The sequence below is a fragment of the Centropristis striata genome, chromosome 10 (genome assembly GCF_030273125.1).
Source record: "Centropristis striata isolate RG_2023a ecotype Rhode Island chromosome 10, C.striata_1.0, whole genome shotgun sequence".
Classification (NCBI taxonomy): domain Eukaryota; kingdom Metazoa; phylum Chordata; class Actinopteri; order Perciformes; family Serranidae; genus Centropristis; species Centropristis striata.
The window spans coordinates 32,481,293-32,505,894 of NC_081526.1; the positions used below are offsets into that span (position 1 = coordinate 32,481,293).

At 37.7% G+C, this 24,602-nt stretch overlaps 1 protein-coding gene across 2 annotated transcripts in view; it reads right to left on the reverse strand.

The window, feature by feature from the left end:
• Window positions 1–4,839: 4,839 nt before the first annotated feature.
• tns1b (tensin 1b) overlaps window positions 4,840–24,602 on the reverse strand; it is a 196,481-nt gene continuing 176,718 nt past the window's right edge. For both annotated transcript variants that reach the window (XM_059342440.1, XM_059342441.1), the window contains 13 exons: window positions 21,844–21,939; window positions 20,720–20,900; window positions 18,593–19,632; window positions 18,420–18,506; window positions 15,812–15,940; window positions 15,511–15,603; window positions 13,608–13,685; window positions 13,129–13,197; window positions 12,953–12,979; window positions 12,047–12,215; window positions 10,490–10,558; window positions 10,228–10,257; window positions 4,840–8,496 (listed from right to left, as the gene is read on the reverse strand). In XM_059342440.1, the coding sequence (XP_059198423.1) occupies window positions 8,358–8,496; window positions 10,228–10,257; window positions 10,490–10,558; window positions 12,047–12,215; window positions 12,953–12,979; window positions 13,129–13,197; window positions 13,608–13,685; window positions 15,511–15,603; window positions 15,812–15,940; window positions 18,420–18,506; window positions 18,593–19,632; window positions 20,720–20,900; window positions 21,844–21,939 (2,207 nt within the window). In that variant the 3' untranslated portion in view covers window positions 4,840–8,357. The remainder of the gene's footprint in view (window positions 8,497–10,227; window positions 10,258–10,489; window positions 10,559–12,046; window positions 12,216–12,952; window positions 12,980–13,128; window positions 13,198–13,607; window positions 13,686–15,510; window positions 15,604–15,811; window positions 15,941–18,419; window positions 18,507–18,592; window positions 19,633–20,719; window positions 20,901–21,843; window positions 21,940–24,602) is intronic.

The window sequence follows — 24,602 nt, forward strand, 5'->3', positions numbered from 1 at the left end:
TTTTATCATCTCTTTTTGTGGCCATTTGGGTGATTTTGGGTCCTGATTCAAGGCTGGTCTGAACCAAATGATCCTCTAGTGGGGTTTAAAGACATAATCTTAATATTAGCCACTGATTTCAAATCAGATTGAAATCCTGTAGTGTGAAAGGAACAGCAATGTAGTAAAGAGCAGAAACCTGCAGGAGCCAATGAAAACGAGCTGACCGGGAAACATCACTTGGAAATAAAACCCGGAAATGTCATGGAATTTAAAAATCCCATTTTCCAGGCCTGGGATAGTCATGGAATATACTTGAAAATTTTGTTATGAGTAGTGAAATTAATTGATTGTCATCTCCCCTGAAAAAGCACATAATATTAATATACATTCTGCAACTGTTGCCACAACTAAGCGTACCTATAATTTATGCCAATGCATGATGTTTTGATGCATGACGTATGTTTCTTCCTTTTTCCTCCGTCCTGTCTCTCCCTCATCTTTGACTTGAAAATGCATAAAAAATAAATGTATCTGATTATTGAAAGAAATGTTGACAATGTTTTTTTTAAACCAGGCAAGCAAGCCTACATACGTACTTATTTTCCCGCATTGTTTTCCAGATCTGCATCCTCATGGTAATGTCATGTAACAGTTCAGAAATGTTGTTCATGAAAATGCTCATGTGACACATTGCAGCATGACACTTATGCTGCAAAATGCATGAAACTTTTTGAAAGATTTGAAAATCCTGTGGTGTGCACCAGGCTCTACAAATCAATGAACCATCCAGATACAGGTGTGCATTTACTGAGAAATTAAAATCTACTTTTACACCATTTTACAGTATATTTCTTTTCATATAGTGTCTCATATCTGAGTAGGATGGATACAGTACAGTATATACATTTCTGCTTTGAAGGTTTACACTCCATCTGGCAGAGTGTAAAGTGACTTCTCTGTGTATCCATTTGGAGGCAGGAGGCCTGACACTCCAAATGGTGACATGTTTCCATGTGTGACAATGGGCAACAGGCTTCAGCAGGAAACCAAACACCTGTTGCTCTGCTCCTCTTGATGAACAAATATTGGGTTTTATAGATTTTCATTCCAACTTTACCCATAGTGTACATTAAAAAAAAAAAAACAGAATTTAAAACGTCCAGAATCCTTGAGGAAGTGGTGTCCATAGCAACATGTCCCATTACTTGACGGGTAAGGTTAGCCTTTTAGTTAGGAACAAAGCAAACTAAAGCTAAGCTACGGAAAATGGCTACAAAAGGTCCATAAACAGATGATGAAAAGCAGTATTATTATGGAATTGGAAGTAACTGGTCCATAAGCATATGCACCAGTTGCCTGCCCACAAAGCCAAGATCAGAATATGAAAACATGTGGAGGAGAAGTTATAGTGGACAACACAGAAGCAAACGCAGATTAAAAAGATAATCCGCCCGTCATCCACCCTTTCTGCCCCCAAACAGACCATCTCTTTCTCCCCATCTTGTCATGTGGACCCCCTGTGGAGAACAAATTAGCATTTTCCAGAGTCACAACTCTATTCCATGGTGTAAGGGAGATGAAAAGATTGTAATTCTCCTCTCAGGAAGCATTACGCGGGACTTCCAGTGGTGTTGTTACATTTTCCCATGAACTAAAGCTTTTTTTCTCTGGTTGTAAAAGTACATGAACAGTGAAGGAAGAGAGAAATGTCACAGTTTGACTAACTGATATATATATATATATATATATATATATATATATATATATATATATATATATATATATATATATATATAAGTCAATTTTATTTATATAGCCCAAAATCACAAATCAGATTTGCCTTGAAGGGCTTTACAGACTGTACATGGTATGACCCCCTAACTATACAAAAAACAAAACACACAATGCACGCACCTTTCTATATCTGAGGCTAAAATCAGCTTTACACCAGAAAGAGAAATAGATCCAAGAAACATAACATACAGTTTACTGTGAAAGAACATCAGAGATGAGACAAAAAAAGTAAACAGTTCAGATCTAAACTCAGTTGGACAAATGTCAGTGGATTTGTGGCTGACTCACTCGGTGGCTTTGCATCATCTCAAAAGGAAACACTGACATCAAGTGGACACACATATTACTACAGATACTGTACACAGTACTATAAGAGACTACTATAGCAGTGAACTGCAAAAGTACAGTGAATTAACTGTCTGAAGCAAATTTGCAATAAGTTAACGAGATCTGATCTTTGCTATCTTTCATTTTTATGGACATTTTTTCTTTTATTTTCTCCTGTGTAGCCATTTTGCATTTTAAAATACATTTTCTAGAACTATAAATCAATACATGTATTTACTAATATGTATTATGATGACCTTTGCAACTGATTTTTTGAAAATATGATAATTCACAATCTTTATCATCACTGAACACGTCTGATTTGCTGTTCTATTGGCTCCAAATACTGATGACATAGATCAACAGTGACTCTTAACCTCCCAGCTAATACACACATGAAGTGAACTTTCCTGACTTCATGAAAAATGCACTTTATAGACATTAAAAATCATGATTTATTTATAAGTTACAAAGACTGGATGTACTTTATTGGTATTATTAACTTTTGTTAGATTGGTTTTAGGCTTTATCTATTGACCATTTAACCTATTTGGGCTTATTGACTTCTGCACTGTTTTGGTTTGGCATCGTTTTAGTGAAAATGTTATTTATTTATTTTTATGTCTGAAAGTGCATAAGTTGTCAGAAAGATTGGTGGAGCTGAGGGGAGGCTTGAATATCTATTGCAGGTACTGAACTTTGACATGGAAGTTAACAAACAATAACAAATAGTACATTAGGCTACATTACTAAATGTGTTAGATAATAACACTAAAACAATTAATCCTGTGAATTTAGAATAAACAAACCAAATATACAAAACGTTTACAACAGCCGTGTTTCCATTAAAGTCAAATCAAATTTTGAAGGGAAATTTAGAAATGTTGCATTAAAGAAAATGTGAATGTGTTGTCTGTTAAAGATCAAACAAAAAAAGCTGCATTGACATACTTTGGTCATAAGATGGCAGTATAATGTGTTGCTGTGGGCTAATCCGTCAGTTAAAAGTAGGAGAAGAAGAGATTAAGCAAAAGAAAAAAAATAGGTTGCCAATTGGACAACTTTGGCCACCTGTGAGAGAAAATGTCTTCAGGAATTAGATTTAACTGGGCAACTTATTATTGAAGTTAGTTCAGAAAAAGTGTTTCCATCTCTTGTTTAGCACATTAACTATTTTTCGAAAAGGACCCTAATCTCAAGTGAGTGTAAAAACGTTTATGTGCATTTTAGAACGTTTTTTTTTCTTTTTCCAATTTTGGTATTTTCATCAAGCTTTTCTCGTGCAAATCTTCAAAATGTGCATAGAAATTTGTTGATGGAAACACGGCTATTGAGTGGCGGACTGTCTGAGGTGGGGTAGGAAATATAAAAAGGCTTGGGCAGTATCATGGTATTACTATATAGCAGAGTATTTACAGATCCAGAAGGTATAATGTTTAGTACCATTAGAAATATAAACGCTGCCCTTTAAGTCTATGTATTAAACTGATTTAATTTGTAGTACACAGCACCCGCCACCAGAGGTCAGTTTCTTCAGGTAGAATGGGCAGAGAGTTTAGAAACATGGCATTTTTCTTATAATTTTACATAGTAAATGTAGTATCCTGTCCTCTCATTTTGCCAGGTTTGTTTATTGTTTGTCTTCGAGTAACATATACCATAAATATATATGATATTAGTTTCTTTAAAACATTACTATCCCTTAAATTCCACATTCTTTTATGCCCTTTCATTTTATAAATTTGTAGTTCTCAGGACTGGAGAAAAGCTACGTAATGACATCGATGAAATAAAAATGTTGAGAGAATTTAATGGTGTCACATTCCTGCAGCCTGCTTATTTGAAATGTCTGCATTTTTAAAGACATTTTATTAAGCTGGTAAGGGCGCAGAACATTGCCGTCCATAAAATTTTATTACAACAGTTTTTAACTTTTATAGACTAATGCAGTGATGTCATGAGATTGCACTACCAATGGTTGAAGCAGCAGAAGAGGGACTGAGCTGTGGACTTTAATAGGAAAGACATTTGTTGCTTTTTACACAAGTATACATAACTCATATGTTTCTTTATGGTAACTAAATCTATCTATATCTTTTTTTTAAATTAAGTCACAGAGTTCTTAAAATGCATTCCCACGTTTCAGTATGTGCATAGAACATTTGCACCAATAATCAAACTCTAAAGAAGAAATAATCACTCACACACCACAGGGGTCACATCGGCTGGGTCAAGTCTTCCAAATGAAATAATTTGCAAATGACCCAATTATATAGTCTGTTCATACATGTGGCAGCATAGTTTGTCCAAAATAGTGAGAAAAAAACACCATAAATTATCCTTTCAAAAAAAAAAGTCAAACTATAGTATGTCGATCTTTGTCAAAATTGGTCGAATTTTAAAATGAATAAAAATGCTTAAAATGGGTCAATTATAGTCTGTTGATACTTGTGGTAGTATAGTTTGTCCAAAAATAGCCAAAAAACACAATTTTGGGATGTCCAAAAATGATCTTCTCAAAAAAAGTCGTACTATAGTGTGTACATTTTTGTCAAAAAGGGTGAAATAAATTTTTTTTAAAAACGGGTCGATTATACTCTGTTGATAATTAGAGCCTAATATGGCCAGAAAGAATAATAATTTTGATCCACCGAGCAAGCACACTATGATCCCATTGCGGTAATGTAACAGAAACCCAAATTGCATGTTTGGGAAAAAGAAAAAACATTACATACATTTTGATTTGTACTGCTTTTTAATGTGTTTTTTCCATCAGAAATAGTAAAAGCCATACAATGTAGCAAACCAAAAATGACAAAGCTCTGTACAGGCATAGTAGCTCATTCACACACATTCTACAGTCCAGACTGATCTGTCAAAGTGGGCACATGCCACTGGAGTTTCCATCTCGGCAAACTAATGGCGAACATTCAGTTTGAAGTCGAGGACGTCCTCTTTTCTCAACAAGGCAAAAATATCGATTTTTCTGTCTCACAAGCAGAGTCAAGACACAGTTGCACGTGAAAGTCCAAACCTGATGATAACTATCTGTGGGCTTCTTTCTGGTAAAGGGCTGTGTTGAGTAAGACTTGAGGATACTGTGTACAGATTACAGTCAGCAGCGTTAATGCATGCAGGCTCTTGCTAATAAATAATGGAACATTCTAGTCAGATATAAAAGCCCTGTAAGTGCTGTATTTTTTTTTTTTTGAAGAAGTACATTTGAGTAAGAACTTAACTCGAACTAACCCTTATTTAATTAGTTTACATCATGCTGCCAAGTGATCCTAGAGCATCAGGCTACTACTCAATCCTCGAATGGGACTTTAAATTGAAACAAAGTTCATTTTTTTCAGTGATCACGTTGCTTAACTCAAACATTTCCCCTTTGACGTGCCATAATCACAGCTAAAACACTGTTAGAATAAAAGTGGTTCCTTTGTAATGACCTCTCCACACCCCATGAGGGCAGCAGCTCCTCACTCATCTGACTAGTTCTCCATGAACAAGCTCCAGACCCATGCTGCTGTACAAATCCGCCTCCACACATGCGATTATGACAAGAAACGGGTCCGTCAGTGTCCATATCTTTTGACAAGTAGAAACACACTGATAATACTTCAACATATAAGTGCTATACTGGGACAATGTCTTTTCTCGGCAGGTTTTAAAACGTAATTAAACAATTGTGTCTGCATCACTTTAGGATAACTCCAATTTGGACTTAAGTAACAGAAATCTTTCATACAAAATATTTCCCCTCTCTTTAAAAAAAAAAAAGCCTCCCCCAAGAAAACAAAACATGTTAACAAAATGAAGTAATGCTGTGAAAAAAATAAAAAAAAATCAAAAACAACAACAGTTTGAAATGCACACACTTTACACCTTTATATATGTCAATGCACTTTAGCCAAAATAAAAGCAATCTTTTCTTCTCACTTTCAGTAATCTTGATGTATACTTTATAATACATGTATACAAGATAACATAGAGCAACAAAGCAAAAAAATAAATATCTTAAGTCACTGTTTGGAAGTTTTTTTTAATATATATCTATATATGTATATTTATACGTATAGCTTACTTTTGGGTAGGGTGTGAGTGTTAACAGTTTTGGCCGGCTGACGCAAAAAGAGCTTTCGGTTGACGGAAACTTTGAACACAGAAGACTGAAGAGGATAGCAGGACAACACTTTTCTATAAAGGTCGTCCTCACAAAACACCTGTAGGCCCTTCAGTAATGAGAAAGATAGCGTGGCTATAATGTGCTGCGCAGACTGAACGTAGAATGACGGCAGATAGGAAGCTAATAGTCTTCTTTGCTTGTCTGGCCAAAACAATAGCAAGACTTTGTGAGGATGTGATGATTCTGTGGGTTTTTTACTGATGCGCTCATGTGTTTACATGGATACAGTTAGAGAAGCCCTGAGAGGCAACTGAGAAAAAATAAAAATCAGGTGATTCATTAAGGCTGATCTGTATTTTCTACTGTTTTTTAGGCCTTATCGGCAGGTGAATTACCTATTTTTCAGGACATTTTTTCTTAGTAAGCTCCATTTTATTTGTGGAATCAGGTGAAAAGCTCATGTCTTAAAATAATGTATTTTCTTTGCCAATATAATTTTTCCAAGTGTTTGTTGGTGTAGTACAGTTTTCAGCCACAAGAGGCTTTCAAAATTCCTTTTTTTAATCCTTATCCTTACTTTTTTCTTTTTCACTTTACTCCTCACTTTATTTTTTAGTTTATATTGTTATATATACATATTATATATTGTTGTTTTTACCTATTTTGTTCATTGTTTTTTTCTTATATTGTCCTATATTGTTTTTGTAATTGTTTTTGTAATCTGGGACCAGAATTTCCTTTCGGGATATCTTATCTTCATTTTTGTTCCAAGGTTATTAGTAATTTGTTTATTTCTAATCTCTGAAAACAGGTGGGAAAATGAGATATGCCAAATTAATATTATTATTATTATTATTATTTTAAACAGGACTAAATTGTATTTAAAAATGATCATGACCAAAACAAAACAAAACTATTTTTCACCTGCCAAAACTTTAGTTAGAAACTGTTTCTGACAAAATATATATAAAACACTGGCAAAATGTTTTCCCACTGTTTTCCCAGATTTAATAAATTATTATTTTCTTTTTCACCTGTTCAGTCATGAAATGGGAGATAAATCAATTTAGATCAGACGTGGAAAACATATCACCAGTTTCCTTTTTCACACTTGGACCTCAGGGCTTCCGTACACCGTAGATGCACAAGGAAAAGATTTTAGCTTATATGGTCAGACTCTAGCTGCACTTCAGAGGAAATTACATCTTTAGCGGCACTACTACATCGACCAGGAAGGACCTGTAGAATTTTGGAGAACTCCCTTATTTCCAAGTTTGGCTATTTGCATATTTTAAGACAGCCTGGAAGAGTTTTATGTTCTTCTTTTTCTTAAAAAGCTCTGCATTACAAAAGAAAGTCAGGCACCAAATGTCATCTAGAACAGTCCTACTCATAAAGCAATCTAGAATATTTACACAGACCCCGCCGGCCGCAAAAAAAATGTCGGAGAACATTGTTTTTGCAAGACGGCAGCGGTGCAGAATTGACCTACAGTATCAGTACATACAGAAAGAAACAGTTCAGTATTTTTTGATTAAGCAGCCATATTTGTTTTACAAAAGAATACTTCCGACCCTCCGACAGTGGCACACTATACACGCCCTGACTACTTTTTTAAAATCTTTGGTTGACCAGTCAAAAGCCTGATAGATTTACAATCCACCTTTACATCACACAACTTGACTTCTTCTTTAAAAAATTAAAAAATATGAAACAATTGCTAAAAAGAATTAACATTTGCACACACGATATCATTCTTTCATTCCTCTTCCTGTTCATGTTGTGTTACCCTGCCAGGGAGATCAGAATCGCCTCCCGTCCCATTGTCGCACACAGCCGCGCCCCATCCTGCACTTCCTCTGGTCCATTCTGGAGTCCGTCCAAGAAGAAAAGCACATGCATGCAAGCCTCACACACACACACACACACACACACAAATACACCACACACTCACTGTTCTCTTTCATACCGTACACATGCACACGTAAATGTAAAAGAGCAGGAAAAATAAGGTGACGCGTAAAACCAAATGCTAAATTGTCCAAAAGTAAGTGTCTGTGGTTAAAAAAAAAAAGACAGAAAATAACCAAAGGCATTTAAGAAAAGCGCCAGGGTTTGCTGACAGCTCTCATCGTTTCTGCGCGGCGATCATCTTGGAGACGAAGTTGACGATGGCGCTGGCGGGCTGGTCGGGGTCCATCTCGGCGAAGAGGTGGCTGACGTTGTCTGTTGTGCTTCCCTGCTTACGCGCCACGAACCCAAACAGCCTGCAGACAGAGGGAGACTTATTTGTAAAAGTTGCCATGTTTAAATCTATCCAGCTTCATCTCTTCTGTACATTGTCATAATTTACATACAATACATCATTCTTTGTCTATGTTTGTACCATTTTATAAGTCTACAAATGTTTCAATTAAATAATAATTAAATCTTTAAGCATTAGTCTAAAATGGAATCCATATGTTACCACAATGTTATTGCAAACGGTCACGATACAACATTACTACCATTATCAACAGGCTCATAAAGTATTGTTTTGTCCACTGATATCAGTTCTGGTTTACACCTCATACTTGAATTTGCCACATAATGTTAGCTACAGCTGTATGGGTGGTCAATAATCTAATTGTAAGTTAGCAATTTGATGTTATGTTAGCTAACATTAGCTCCAGTAGCTACCTTTACAGCTACTTTAGCTAAGGTCAGCTAAAGTTACATTTATTTGTTAATTCACCATAAGATGAGTTGACTAACTGTACAGCTACTTTAGTTAAGATGAGCTAACATCATGTTTTCTTGCTAACTCACCATAAGTCAAGTTAAGTCAAGTCAAACTTAATTATAGATCACATTAAAAAGTGTTGATTTTCCAAAGTGCTGTACAGATATCACAGTTGCAGGAAATGAGGTAAACACTAAAATACTAGGTAATGCTTTATATTAAGGTCCTTGTAATAACCATAAATTAACAAGTAATAAGGCATTGTTTTCGCTTTAGATCCCTTTAGCTGCAAAAAGCATAGTTAACTGTTAACAAGTGCATAGTTAACTTATAATAGATGAGCAATAAAGTATATTTTAATATCAATAAGCAAACAAAAGATTAATAAAGGCATGGCAAAGACATAATGGGTGGGTTATGGGTGTTTGTAATGCTATTATGAAGAATTATAAGATACTCATGAGGCTTTTATTAATGTTCTTATTATAAATCTCTTATAGCCTGCTATTAGCTGTATTATAATGCCATTATTAACACTTATGTAGGCTTATAAACACAAAGTAATGTTAATAAGCATCTTGTAAGGACTTATAAGGGCCTTATTACTTCTTAATTAATGGTTATTACAAGGACCTTAATATAAAGCGTTACCCTAAATGAGTTTACTAGACGCAACTGCTAGTGATGTGCCAATGAAGCCTCATGAACCATTGTCATTATTTTCTGAGCCCACTAGATGGTGCTATTGGTTTAAATAAAAAGGCTTGAGCAATGATAATTGAGTGTGCTTTCAGCTCTTTGTTGAACAGAGAGCACCATCTAGTGGGCTCAGAAAATAATGAAAATGGTTCAAAAGGCTTCACTGGCACATCACTAGCAACTACTTACTCTCAACTAGACAATTTCAATTTGTCTGTGAACATAATTTATGCCTGAGTCACAGATCATTTTTTCTTCTTCTTTATATTATATGAGTATTTGCTGCTTAATTTATATTGTATGTGTCCGATAAAATAGTTCCCATTTTTTTTTCTCAGACAATATATTTCAGATGCAGTTTCCTCTACTGCAGCAGTCAGTCTGTGGTGTAAAATTAGGTATATGATTCTAAACTGGCACGTTAAACAGTGCTTCTTTCGTCCATTTGAACTGTGTAGAAACCTCGGTGCAGACCCTTAGTTAGGACAAATGTCACTTGAATTAATAAATATCCACCACTGAATCACACGCTTCATGTAACCCCCTCCCCCACTATTATCCACAGAAGTTGGCTTACTTGGCTGTGCCTCCCTCAGGCTTGTTCCACCTGTAAAGTTTTGAAGAAAGTATGTGTTAACATTTAAGACAGCTGCATTCTGATAAATTGTGGACTTGCCAGACTAACACAAACAATAATAGTAGAAATAAGAATATCTTTTGACCTTCTCCTGAGTTTTAAAGCATGAGTGATTTTGCTTTGAGCAGCCTGAAACAAACTGCTCACAACATAACAAACACTGATGACATTTTAAGAAATCATTTTTGATGTCTGTACTCACTTCCTGTCCTGAGGGTCAGTATCGCAGAACGTGACAGTGTTGGTAGGATAGTGGCGTCGGAAGAAAAGCCTAGAAAAGAAGGAAACAATAATAAAGATCATTGAAACACCAAAATCCAGTTAAAGGTGCAATTAGCAGGTGACAAAAAATAGTTCAGTTCCAGTGCAACAAGTCCTCCAACCTATACTAAGTTGTTTGTTCTTACCCTCTAAAACACAGGAGACTTCCCTAAATGAGTGCCCCTGCTGGTAGAAGGATAAAGTGATATACAAATGAAGCTTCATAGAGCTTCATGAAACATATTCTTTATTTTCTGAGCCCCATAGATGCACTCTGGGTTTAAAGAAAAGGGCTTAAAGAATGGTTATTGAGTGTGCTTATAACCTTTGCACTACACAGAACTCAGCCAGTGATTCGTAATAACAAGGATTTTGATATATTGCATTAGTAAGTAATATGAGAATATGGCTAAATTTGGTGGAAAATAGTAAAAACTACGATTTTAAAGTCAGGGCTTTGATTCAAAGCCTGATATAACACAATGCATGATTTTGGATACACTATTTATAATAAACCTCTTATAGAAACTAAGGTTAAACTTAAAAGAGCAGTTTATGCTTTTTATTTTGATTTATTTATTTTTTTGTGTGGTGTGTGGACTCCTGTAAATGTACATAAAATATGATAATAATTGTGTTTCTGTTGGATATGTGTACACAAATACACATACAGATAAGTGAAAAAATAAATAAATATATACACACGCACACACACACACACACACACACACACCTATCGGTCTGTTTGTCTATCTATTTATCTATAAGTCGAATACTACTTAATTTCTCCGAGTCGCGTTGCTCTAGAAATTGTTTTGTGTGACGTAATCAGCAGAATTACTTGCAAGGTCTACAAATTCATTCACAGCTTTTTCGTATTGGAATAAAAAATGCTTAACCCAACTAAAAACACCAGAAGGCTCTCTATTGTAAACTAAAATCTGTTTAGAACTTTAAATTGTGACCGTGCTGCACAGGTACTTAGCTCCGTTTTGTAGTTATGCTCTAGTGTCCTCAAAAAAACGAAATCGAACTTAAAAGCGAGACTGAAGTTTATGAATTTATTTTAAATAAAAGTAACGTTAATACATTTTTAAGACCTTTCAAAATGTATTCACATATATAAGACATTTTGTGAGATTTTAAGAGAATGTTGGACATTTTAAGGCCTTAAATTAAAATTATTGCATTTTAGACATTTTAAGACCCCGCGGATACCCTGTGAAAGGTATTTGCTACCCTGGCATCATGCACAAAACAATATCAGTTTATTGATTGAAACAAAGTAAATAATATAATCCTGATCCTTTAATCCTGTGTGAGCAGATATGTATTACCTCTGAATGCGTGCAGTGGCTCATGTTGACACTTGCCTTTCAAAAACAAACTCGTGTCTCTTACGTGTTCAGACATCAAACTGTTAAGAGCAAAATCTCCTCCTGTCATGAAATATTAATCTTGTGAGGCATCTTTCAAACATGGCGGTGTCCACACTTACTTCCTCTGGTTGTCGGTCAGCGTGATGCCTTGTGAAGACACCTTGAAGTGCACGATGGTGGCAGTAGCTGGAGAAGCGGCAGCCAGTGTCTCAGATATGGCCTTGGCGACGGCCTGAGGGCCCGTCAGGGACTCCATCTCCACTGAGTTGACGTAGAGCACGTTGCATGCTGGGAAGAGAGCAGATGTGCCCGTTAAATAAGAGAAGAAATTGTTGAATGATTGCATTGTCATTGTGAGAGGGCATAAATACAGTCATGGAAAAAAATATTACACCAGCCTTGTTTTCTCCTTGCTTTCTTGTTCATTTAAATGCCTGGTACCATTAGGAGTAGGAGTTTAATTTAAGAGCTGATATCTAGCCATTTTTCATGGTTTTCTTCATAATAACCAAAATCATTATCAAGAAACCCGTGGGAAATGTCTAGATATCAGCTCTTAAATTAAACTCGTATGAGCTTTTTTGTTGTTGTTATCATTATATTTGTCCAAATAAAAATGTACCTTTACTTGTACCAGGCATTAAAATGAACAAGAAATTGATGAAAGCAATGGTTTAATGATTTTTTCCATGACTGTATACAAAATGAATCCTATTCAAAAGGCTATTAATGCCTGTTTTGACCTTTTCATGCAGCAATATTGACTTCCTCTCATTAACATGCTGTCTGGGGTCAAACCGTTTTAGAAACAAATCCATCCAAATCATTCCACATAAAACATTCTGCTTGTTACGGACAAGAAGCTGGACATAATGTTAACACACACAATGTAAAAACATCTCAAGGAATTCTGGGAAATCGTTAATCATCTGTCTTCATTTGTGCAGGTTAAACATACACAGACAAACATTTATGGGATGCACATTCCAGATGGAGGTTTCCGAATAAAAGTGCACAGGGTTTACCATGGGAATCAGCAGGGGCCCTCTGCACTGGGATAATAAGGATGTCATGTTGTCAGAACAAGTGAATAAGATGACTCAGGACACATTAATAACATGGTCATTAATGTTCTGGAGTGGACACTGTCACAGCTCTTCTTTTAACAAAAAGAATTAATAAAAGTGAGTTTATGTTTTACCTGCTCCTTGTTTCAGCCTTTCAGCCAGTGGATTTGGTGCGGCGACTTCTGGAACTTCCTCCAGGAGATCTATATATAAAACACATGAAGAAGAAGTTACAGGTTTTGGCTTAAAGTTGAGTTTTTGTTTAGGTGCACAGTATATGCCTATTACCCTGTTAATTTTTGTCTCACCAATAAAGATGCTTTTATGGTAATCAGTTTTAAATCACTCCTAAGCAACAACCTCCAGGTCTGAAAAGTAAAGCTAATGCGGAAGTGCCTGGTTGAAAGAAAGAAGTCAGTTTGTATAGAAGTTTATGAGAAAATGATCCTACTTCTCACTTGATCTCATAATGAGTTTTATAGTCTCAATCACTAGTTTCAAGTCTTCCTCAATACAGCTTGATGTTTATTTTGTAAATTAGGTTCCCCTTTAGTGTAAAATAAATGAAATCATTTAAAAATGCAATAACACAATAATATATGGATGTACAGACCTGTGGTAGGGATGAGTAGTTTGCAGGGTAGGGCCAGTGGTGTTATCGCATGTTGGTAGACCAAGGCAGAGAGACAGCCTGTCGAACAGACACAAGACACAGTCAGAAACAAGCACAAAACACATTATACACATTTTTTTAATCACATATGCAGTAGTACCAATGTTAAAATAGTTTTGAATTTTTCATTAGTTTTAGTTTTAAATTCGTTGTGAACTTTTTTAAATTCAGTTAGTTTTAAATAAGTATTTAGACTGAGTTTGTTAGTTTTTATTTTTTGGAAAATGCTTATTTTTTAGTTTAGTTTTAGTTTTTTGTAATGGTGTTTTTGTTGGGTGCGAGATTCAAAAAGTGTCAATAAATTATGCTTTTATTTCCTTTTATTATCCATTTCAGCCCCAATAAGGTTATTAATTCTCGCAGCTCCAGGTGTTTTTAATTTTGGTTCGAGTGAAGGGCTGAACTTTCTGCAGGCGATTGACTCACATAGTCGTGTAACATCCCAGTCTCAATAAACAGATTTACCAATGCTTTCTGTATGAAAAGAGTTGATAATGATGAAAACGAACATTTTATGGACATTTTAACTATTAACTATTTTAGTTAGTTTTAGTTCGTTTGATTCAGTTAATGATTACGTTTTTTCAATTCTAGTTTTCGTTAATAATAATAATAACCTTGAGTAGTACAAGAGATGCATGGCACGATTTTTTCAGCTGATGCTGTTAACCTGCTTTGATACTGATGCCATAACTGATATGTTAACAAAATTGTATTTTTAAAAGAAGTAAATAACCTGTAGTTTATGCACACCTCAGTGTAAGCTCAACTTTAAAGGTACATAGATTCTTTAGTCAGTAAAAGAACTATTGCTTGGTATTATTGGCCTATAATTCGTGGGCTATAGTTTCATTATCTGATTAAGATCTAATACATATCTAATATCATATCAGATCTAATACAAATTTCCCAATATTGCAAGAAAATGTATTCGCCCGATTTATATCATGTATCCCTAAATAGTTCTGCCCAACACCTGTAAACAGTTTGATCGTAAAACTGAACCACTTTCCCTTTAATGATTTAATTGCGATTAAAACTGCTGTTACTGTCAGGAGGAACATCACTTTCCATAATTCATCGTTTAAGGTCAGATGGTTAAAAGTGCTTGTTAGATTTACAGCGCCAAGAAAAATAGACTTTTGAAAATGCGGAAAAAACACAATTCATCAATCTTGTGGTTTTAGAAGTTGTAAAACAAAACAAATGGAAACAGCAACTTTACACATAAAAACACACAGAAAAAAGTGATGAATGGGCTGAAGACAGGAGAGGAAGAAGAAGAAACAAGCAGTTGAAGAAGTCAGCTTGACCTGTTTTGAACTTGGCAGAAATGCTCCGTCTCTCAATACACACACACACACACACACACACACACACACACACACACGCACGCACACACACACACACGCACACACACACACACACACACACACACACACACACGCACGCACACACACACACACACACAAACGCGCACACACGCACACGCACACACACACAAACGCACACACACACGCACACACAAACGCACACACACACAAACGCACACACACACACAAACGCACACGCACACACAAACGCACACACACACACGCATACACAAACGCACACACACACAAACGCAGACACACAAACGCACAGACACGTCATACAGCCTCGCAGTGTAATTAGTAAGAGGAACATAAGTTAGATCACTCCAGTCATACTATAATTACGGCGGATTATATGTTATAGAACTTGGAAAGAGGTGCAGGTCTGCGACAGAGAGCCAGACTCTTCTCCAAGCTGTCAGTGAGACGGACATGTGAGTGTGTGTTGAGGGAAGCGAGAGGTCACTGACCAAAGTAAGGCTCGTTGGGACAACCCTTCAGCTTCACTCCTTTAGGGCTGCTCTCGATCAGGAAGTGCCTCACCAGCTCGTTGGTGATGTCACCTGAGAGGGGTCAGTGGGAGCACACCGCTGATTAACACTGAGACATCACCTCATGTCTCGGGTATTAAAATATTAACTTTAATTCTGTCTCCACCCAGGGCAGAGAACAAAACAAGGAGGAGGAAGATCTACACAAAGTAGTGGTGTAAATACTTGTTGCATTAGTAAGTCTTTGGTGTAAACCAGCATCCTGTCCCCCTCCACTTACCTTTCTTGTTCTGATGCACTGAGGGTGGAGGAGAGGCCACCTTCATAGCCAAACCGTAAGCTCCCCTGAATGAGTGACTGTCCCGGATAACAAAGGCTCCAGGCTCCCTCTCTCTCAGCAGGCCGATAGCTGCAACACACGGGACATTCAGTTACTTCAGACAGTCAGAACATCAGTCGTGAGCAGTGGTGGAAGTATCTAAATACATTTACTCAAGTACTGTACTTAAGTACATTTTTGAGGTTTCCATTTCATGTCACTTTATACTTCTACTTCACTACATTTTGAGGTAAATATTGGACTTTTTACTCCACTACATTTAGCTGACAGCTTTACTTTTTAGGTCAAGGTTTAACACAAAAAACATGATACATTTAAAGTGATTAGACATTTCTTTTAATTAAACCACATAACAGGATATTTAGTAGTTAAAACGAGCCCGACTTGGAAAGAAATAAAACACTGCTTACATAAATGCACAATAATAATTATCTAATAATATATTTGGAGTGGGACCATTCTCGTTACAAGCATTTTTACTTTGATGCTGGCAATTTGTCAGACAGTTGACATCATCAACTCTTATAAATACAACTTATTTGTTTAAGAGTGAAAGTGGTGAAAAAAATGACAATAGACATTTTTTATGTGGATTGTGAACATTCCAGCGGAAAAAAAATGTTTTATCAGCTGCCATATTGGTAACCAACGAGTCCAGAGCTCATTCTAAGCTAACTAAAGCACAACGATTCTAAGTTTATAACATATTTTGTGATCAGGATAGAACAGTTTGCCAATTTTAAACCGGCTTTTATTAACCGGGATATTGCATTGTGAGTAGCATGTACAGATGAATGGTGTTTGGCGCTGCCTGAAATTCGTCACACATTTGCCAGAAAATGACACAAAGTCCAACTCTATATCTACCACAAACATCAAGCCAAAATGTTAATTTATCCCCTCAGTTGTACTTTGTGTTTAGTGCTAATTGGAAAACATTAGTAAAGCAATACGCAAAACTAAAAAGGCCAATGTGGTAAAGAAAAACCTGCTTGAGCGTGAGGATGTTAGCGTCCAGTCAGTCTGACAGGCCACTATCTGATGCAGTGCAAGAACATCTGCAGTCCCTTGAAAGGTTACGGTAAAACTTAAATTAACAGCTAAACGTTAAAAGATAACCAAGAGAAAAGGTGTAAGTCAAGTCTTGACCTTTTGTTTAAAAACTGTAAGTCAGTCTGTATTTCATTAAAACTAAATCTTTTAACAAGACACGCCATTGTTCAAGGACAAGAGTTTCAGATCAATTACTTCACCATTTAGTTCAGTGCCTCAGCCGCTCCACATGTGGCAGTTTAAGGAAGGAAGATGGATGACATGAGCAACACATGCAGATGTTCCCTAATCCTCTACACATGGTTCGGCTTTTCTTCTGGGAGTGCACGGCACTAAGTATAAACTCGGTGTGTGCACGTGTGTGTGTGTCTGTGTGATGTCACTGCAGTTGAGCATGTGCTTGTATTTAACATGATATAATCCAATACTGGCCATAAGTAAATGCAGATGGGGCAGCCAATAGCCACTGACCTAACAACCAAACACACATATACAGAGATGTGTATATCTTAGTATGTGCGTGTGAATATTTATTATCTCCATGCATATAAAGTAGAGGTGTGAATCAGCCCCACGATACGGTTTAATCCTGATACTTGAGTCACAATAACTTGCATTTTGTGTCCACAAAATTAAATTCAATCAAGAATTGTTTTGTCATCCTAAAGAAAATAACCAGAGTATTCATCAGTCAAACCCACAGACTGACCATCAAAGTATTCAGTCAAACTGAACTGAACTGATATCAAACATGTATGGACAACAACAACTGCAGCATTTTATCAAACTTTCAAAAACTTTAAGCTTCACTGCTCTCAAATTTTTTGAGTAAAACATAAAAAAAGCCTAACTTTGCAGCATTATTTTGACAAGTTCAAGACATGATATCCTAACACACAAAGTGCTAAAAGAGACCGCTGCAGCCTTCGGAAAAGAAACAGCAAAAATACTGCCATTGGAACACTAAATATCGATATTGGCGGCCATGAATCTATATAATATTGCCACGCAAAATATCCCGATACTATGCTGTATCGATTTTTTCTCCCACCTCTAATATAAACTTAATGCCATGACTTTCTTTTCTTGCAAACAATCATGTTTTTGCTAAAATATTCTGTACGGGTTACTATTTGTTGTCTATTTTTTTTATTTCAGAGTGAAAGGTTTTGTTCTCAATACTATTCTTTTCATTGCACAAAAAAGACACAAAAGTAACTCCATATTCATCTTCCTTTAAAAATTCTTGCTAGCAAAGTTGTCATTGTCATTGGCAAACATAGTTGTGTGCTGCAGTTGTCAGCTTCACATATGAAGGTATAACTGGAGAGTTTTTGATATTCAAAACGTAGCTTTCAGGTGGAATATTTCTTTATATACAGTCATTGTGTAAACATTTTGACACACTGGCACCCGACTGTAGAAATGAAGGCACTAGAAATGCTACAATAATTGCCAAAAGGTCACTTAAGGGAAAAGTCTTTCAGCGTCTTACCTTGCTCCCTGGAAATGTCTGGCTTGTACCAGAACTTGGACGTGTCTTGGACAAACTTGACATTCAGCTTGCTCTCAGGGCTTCCATCTGCAAAAAAAATAGCAAAAGAATGTCATGGAAGTTGAGCAAAAGGCGCATTCAGAGACAAAACCTATTGTGAGATATGTCCTTACCTGGCATGTTGAACCTTGAGAAGTCAGAGAGTGTGTGGAAGTAGCCAGGATTGCTTCCACCACTCATTGGAGACATTATCTTCCCGTTCAGCGTGCCATAGGACATTGCCCCGTTGGGTCTATCTCCACTCGACATGCGCCTTTTCTCTGGAAGTTGGGGCTGGAATCCAGGGGCTGGACTGCCCTGCCGGAACCCTGCACCCATCCCCATCATCCCCCCATCTGGGTAGCCTGCAGGCGAGATGGGGAAGGAGGGAGTTGGCGGTCCCTGGTAGCCCGAGGAGCTACTCTGTCGCGACAGGTTCCCATGCCTCTCGTCAGGGGTGGTGTACCCGCTGTGCATGGGGTGACGGTCCAGACTGGGGCTTCTCTGGGACACCTGCGATACAGACGGGTGACGGCCCAAAACTGGACTTCCTTGGGGGTGTGTGACGGATGGCTGTCGGCTGAGCACGGGGCTGCTCTGCATGGGCTGGCCCAGGGACGGCTGTCTGCTGAGGACCGGGCTCCGCTGAGACCCCTGTCCCAAAGAGGCCTGTCTGCTGAGGACCGGGCTGCTCTGAGCTCCCTGAGACGGACGACGACCAAGGATGGGACTGCCAGTGAGACCTACCACATCAAAGCCGTTGGCCGGTGATGTTTTCTGGCCTGCCATGGAACCATCCAGGTTAGCAGCAGAGCGCTGCTGCAGGAGGAGGGGGTTGTAGGCGGAGCCGAGCATGCTGGTCTGGTGCTGTGCATTGGGACCGCCATGGCTGAGTGTTGACTGGAAGGGTTCTGAGGTGGGCGGGCTTGGGTCTGAGGACACGTAGCTCCCTAGCAGAGTGTTGGGGCCAAGGTAGGATTGTGTAGGGGTAGTAGTGCCAAAGTAGGATGAGGTTGGAGAGCTGGAATCCAGGTAGGAAGAAGTGGGGGTGTTTAGGGCCTGATATGAGGGCGTGGGAGTGGGGTAGGCACTCTCTGTAGCCTGGGAGCGGAAGCCCGAATCAGTAGTGGGTTGGGACGGAGTGCTAACACTGCTCTCTGCTAAGAGGTTATCACTGCAAGAGAAACGGAGAATTGGAAGTTTTAAGCACATCAACTGTTTATTTGGACACAGACTAAAAAGCAATCATAATAGTTTATGTTATTCTGCATTTCCACATTCCCTCAAGTCCACTCACTTTGTTAGTTTTCTATTAGCAAGAGTTGTAGATAGTACCTGGTACTAGGGTTGAAACTAGTTATTTTACTTCATTTTGTTTGGTTCGTTGGTTGCTGATGTCATAGTAGTTTCATGTGGTGGCCGCATCATGATCAGCTGAGAATCCCACATTAACTAAACAGATACTATCCACAGGGGGAAACGAAACAGAAAAAGGACCTGGTACCAAAAGTGAGTCAAGTTGGGTGGAGCAGCAGCAAACCATGCAACAGATCATTATAAATTGTAACTACAACAATGATTGATTGATATGTTATGTCCTTGCAAAGAATAAGCAACCTCGGCTCCATAAGACAAATCTTTATTTGTAAACAAATCATCACTATTGAAATCTGTGTTTTTGGTAGTGGGTGATACTTGATTGTCATTTATCAGCAACTTCAGCATTGTTAGGTTGTTTGAACCAGTCTGGGTTCTGAAAACTGGCCACACATGGACTTGTGTAGGTAAGTTTCTACTTGTAGATTGTGCAGCATTTCATTTATATAACTCCCTCATTCCATGTCACAATGTTTCAATATGTTGCCTTACAGTCGCATGCAAAGATGTTAAATTGTGTTCCTGTTAGTTGTCATGCAGCTGGATGTAAATGTGTAGCAGGTGACTAAAGGGCCCATTAAAGTAATGCGTTATAAATTCAGATAAAGCTAAAAGTCTATAGGATGTTAGGCTGAAATGTTCATTAAACAGGAGAAAACAACACCCGATGAAAAAAAAAAGGAAGGAAAGCCTTTAATAGAAGGAGAAATGTTGGCGCCAGATGGAAAGTCGTATTGTTCCCAAAATTAAGAGTTCATTGTCTGTTTATTTTTCTTGGACCTACAGTTTCTTGCTCTTATTTAGAAAACGCATTGTGTCAAAAATGTTTTTAAAACAATCAGGAATTTAAGGAAAGGTAAGAAATTATTATAAATTGGGCTCACCCCTGTGAGCTCTGGATGGGACTGCTGCTGGACAGAGGTGGGTTCAGCGTGTGGGATGTAGGACTTGGACTTCTCTGCTGGCCTGCAGTCTCTCCTGGTGGGCTCAGGCTCCGAGGTGACGAGGGCTGATCTCCGCCTGATGCTGCCGACCTCGCCACGGACTCCACGTAGCTTCTTGGTGCTGCATGAGAGAGACAAACGTTTCAATGTGACCTACATGTTAACTTCACTTCTGCTGTTCTGCACTTCCTGTTGCATTGCAGCTGTGTGTTGGTGATAATATGCCAAAAGAAACTGTGAAAACAGAGTGGCACAAGGTGAAGAAATATTATGATGTAATAGTGTTCGCTGCCGTGAGAGTGTGGCTTTTCCGGACAAGAAATGAAAACAGAAATGGTTTTGCCACACATGACGGCATTAGGAAGAGAGAAATGGGATGGGGGAGATTAAAACGTTGAATGTCGATGATGGTCTGTGGCATTAAAGCAGCACTCTTACCTTCCTCACCCTCACTGCTCTCATCATCTGTGGAGCATCGGTGGAGATAATCCAGAGAAACAGAATGATATAAAGCAACAGAGGTACAGCAAAGGAGTTGAAAATAGGTGTTTTTTTGGCCAAACGCAATTAATTGTGTGTGTGTGTGTGTGTGTGTGTGTGTGTGTGTGTGTGCGTGTGTGAGAGAGAGAGAGTGATAGGGAATTTCAGGAAGTGTTTCCATTTATACAGAAGGCAGATAATTTTTTTTTTTCATTTTTCTATGTTACTTTTTTTCACCTGTAAAAAAACACACATTTTTTTTATTCTATTTTTTTGTGTTGTTGTAATACTCAATCTGGCCACAAGAGGCTGAAGTGCTCAAATTCAGAAAGATTTTTAGAGAGGATTAAGGTAATTTTATTTTTTACATTTATTTTCTTAGTTTTAATTTCTTGATACACTTTATACCCACTTTTAGACTTACTTTTATGTAATGCTTTCCATTTTACTACTCCTGTTTTACATCCCTCTCACACAAAAAACATACCGCTGTAAACAAACATTTAACAGCATTAGAAAAGAATGACTACCTGGATTTATCGAGTTCATGATTTTAATCATTTTCAAATGTGTGTTCAACCCACCTGAGCCTGTTTGATTGAGGAGGATCTCTGCTGGGTTGTGGGGCTTCAGACCCAGGGCTGACAGTGGAGTCTTAGCAAGACCAGGAGGGGACCGACCTGCAGAGAAGGGACACTTATCACCACACAGCATCACACAGCAGGGACATCTTGGCAGCTGATACCTGTTAACACGGCCAAAATATGATCTTTTTTTTTTTTTTTTTAGAAAACTGATGCCGGATTGTCTGAAAAAACAACTAACAAAGACTTAAATTGTCATAATTATCAGTATTTCCACATGGCTTTCTGTATTTTTATTGGTAATAATGTACACAGTTGCTCATAAAGTTGGAATAAAATATTTTTCAGCATGAAATGATTGTGACAATGTCATTTATTGTTGACAGATAAAGTGTCTCAAAACTTTATTAATCAATCCATTAAAATGAAACCACAATTAAGAGGATTGTGTCTGAAAACTAAATTATTCCAACTTTATGGACAACCGTATATAAACAGATTAACAGCTGTCAAGACAATGCAACATGAACACAGTTTAACACACGGGAGCAACATGTTCAGAGGGTGCGCTCATGCTCTGATGGAGGGGCTAAACATGCACAATGTGACAAACTGGCAGTGACACCACCTCACTCTGCCTGCAGCAGGATAAGGTGTGTGTCAAACACAACGTGGCATCACAGCAGAGCTGGGTCAAACTGAACAAAGGGTAATTAAACCTGTCAGGTTACAGTAGAATGGCTAAAGTATCCCTCAGTTGTTTTCAACTCACTTTTACTCTGGTTTGTTTCCCTGTATTCCTTTGAATCAAATGTTATTACGGTCAATGAAAGAACAGGCACTTTGACACAGTCTCTGCTACATGAACACCGGAGGGAAAGTTCAGGAGTGGAGTGTTTTGACACATTTTTTATTTAAATTTAGACCTATATGACTAGAATACAGAAGCGGATTAGGGCCAGGTAGAAGGATAAAGTTGAAATAGGATGTTGAGGAAAAAAAGTTGAAATACAATGTTGAGAAAAGTCTAAATAATATGATGAATAATGGAAAAAAATCCTCCTCTCATTGTTTTTTCCTCCTACCTGGCCCCAGTCCTCTTCCATACTAGAATCATCTTAACTTTGAATGTGTTTTATTTAGGAGATTCTTTCCACTTCAATTAATTAATCTGTCTTGCAGCTTTCCTCATTTAAACTCACATCAAAACCAAAATATGTGATTTTGATTTTAGGGTGAACAATGCCATCTACTCCTTTGTTTCCCTCCAGGATAATCAGCATAAACAAATAATCGTGTGGTTTTGAAGATAACACTCTTGTGATAACAAACACAAACTGCTAGCTGAAATGACCAAAGGACAAGACATAAATGGCCAGGTAATTAAGACTGCTAAGGTGGGGGGGCAGGCAGGGTGCTGGTTGTGGTGAAACAAGGCAGCAACAGGAACCTGAACACAGATGACAACAGCAACACAGAGAGCAGCAGCAGCAGCAGCTCAGACTGGACACATGTGTTTATGTTGTACAGTACGTTACAGATCTCTGGATGAGTGTTTGTGTGAGTTGACTCCAGGGCTGAGGTATCAATGGAAATAACCCAGCCAAGTAGTAACCAAGTAGTATCAGTAGAGCTCACTGATTTGATTGCAGCTTTACAGACTGCTGTGAATCAGTGGCAACCAGTGGTGGATTGTAACTAAGTACAAGTACACAAGTATGCATCAATAATAACAATACAATAATATATTTTGAATATATTAAACAATCTGAGTGGGTCCATTCTGCATAACAAGTACTTTTACTTTTGAAACTTAAAGTACATTTTGATGCTGATACTTCTGTACTTTTACTTCAGTAAGTTTTGAATGCAGGACTTTTACTTGTAGTGTGGAGTAATTCTGCAGTGTAGTATAAGTACTTTTATTTAAGTAATGGAACTTAATACTTCCTCAACCACTGGTGGCAAGTACAATTTAACTCACTTTTGTGACTTTGGTGAAACAAGTGGGACCCAGCTTGGTGTTATATGAACCTAGGTCATTTATACAAACTCAATCTTATCAAACCAAGCTAGCTAGCTAGCTCATGTAACTAACTTCAAGCAAGCAATTAAACATCCATAGATGCTAATAATGTAATGCCTTTCAACTGTGAATACTGAATTTTAGTCTCCAGCATCTCAGGCATCTCTTCTTCCTTTTCTTCATTTATTGAGCCCACTAGATGGCGCTCTCTGTTTAACAAATGGTTGAAAGAACACTCATTCCTTGAGCCCTTTTCATTAAACATGTAGCATCATATATGAGTCCAAGAAGATAAAGAAAAAGCTTAATCAATCTTTATTTGCACATCACTGCATTTTAAGCAACTGATGTTTGCTTCCTTTGTCATGGTGGCCATTGATTGGAGTAGAAAAAAACATGTTAAATGAAGTAATCTACTTGTGAGGGTACAGATATCACTGTAGTACTGGTACTGGTAGCTATAGTTGACACTGAGGCTAATTTTCAACTATGCCAATCCAAGAAAGTAAAGGCTATGACCTTTTGGCAGCGTATACTTTATCAGAACAAGACTCTCAGAGTGTTTGAACTGTTGGATATGTCTGATGTGTCCTGTGTTGTGTCCATTGTGTTGCCACTGCTGCTCTCATGTGGCTCCCATGCCAAAGCGTGCAGAACTGTGATAAGTGATGGGTAAAGCTCACTCGAGCAGAGGGAAGGGAAGGGATGGGAGATTGGGGGAATGGGGATCCAT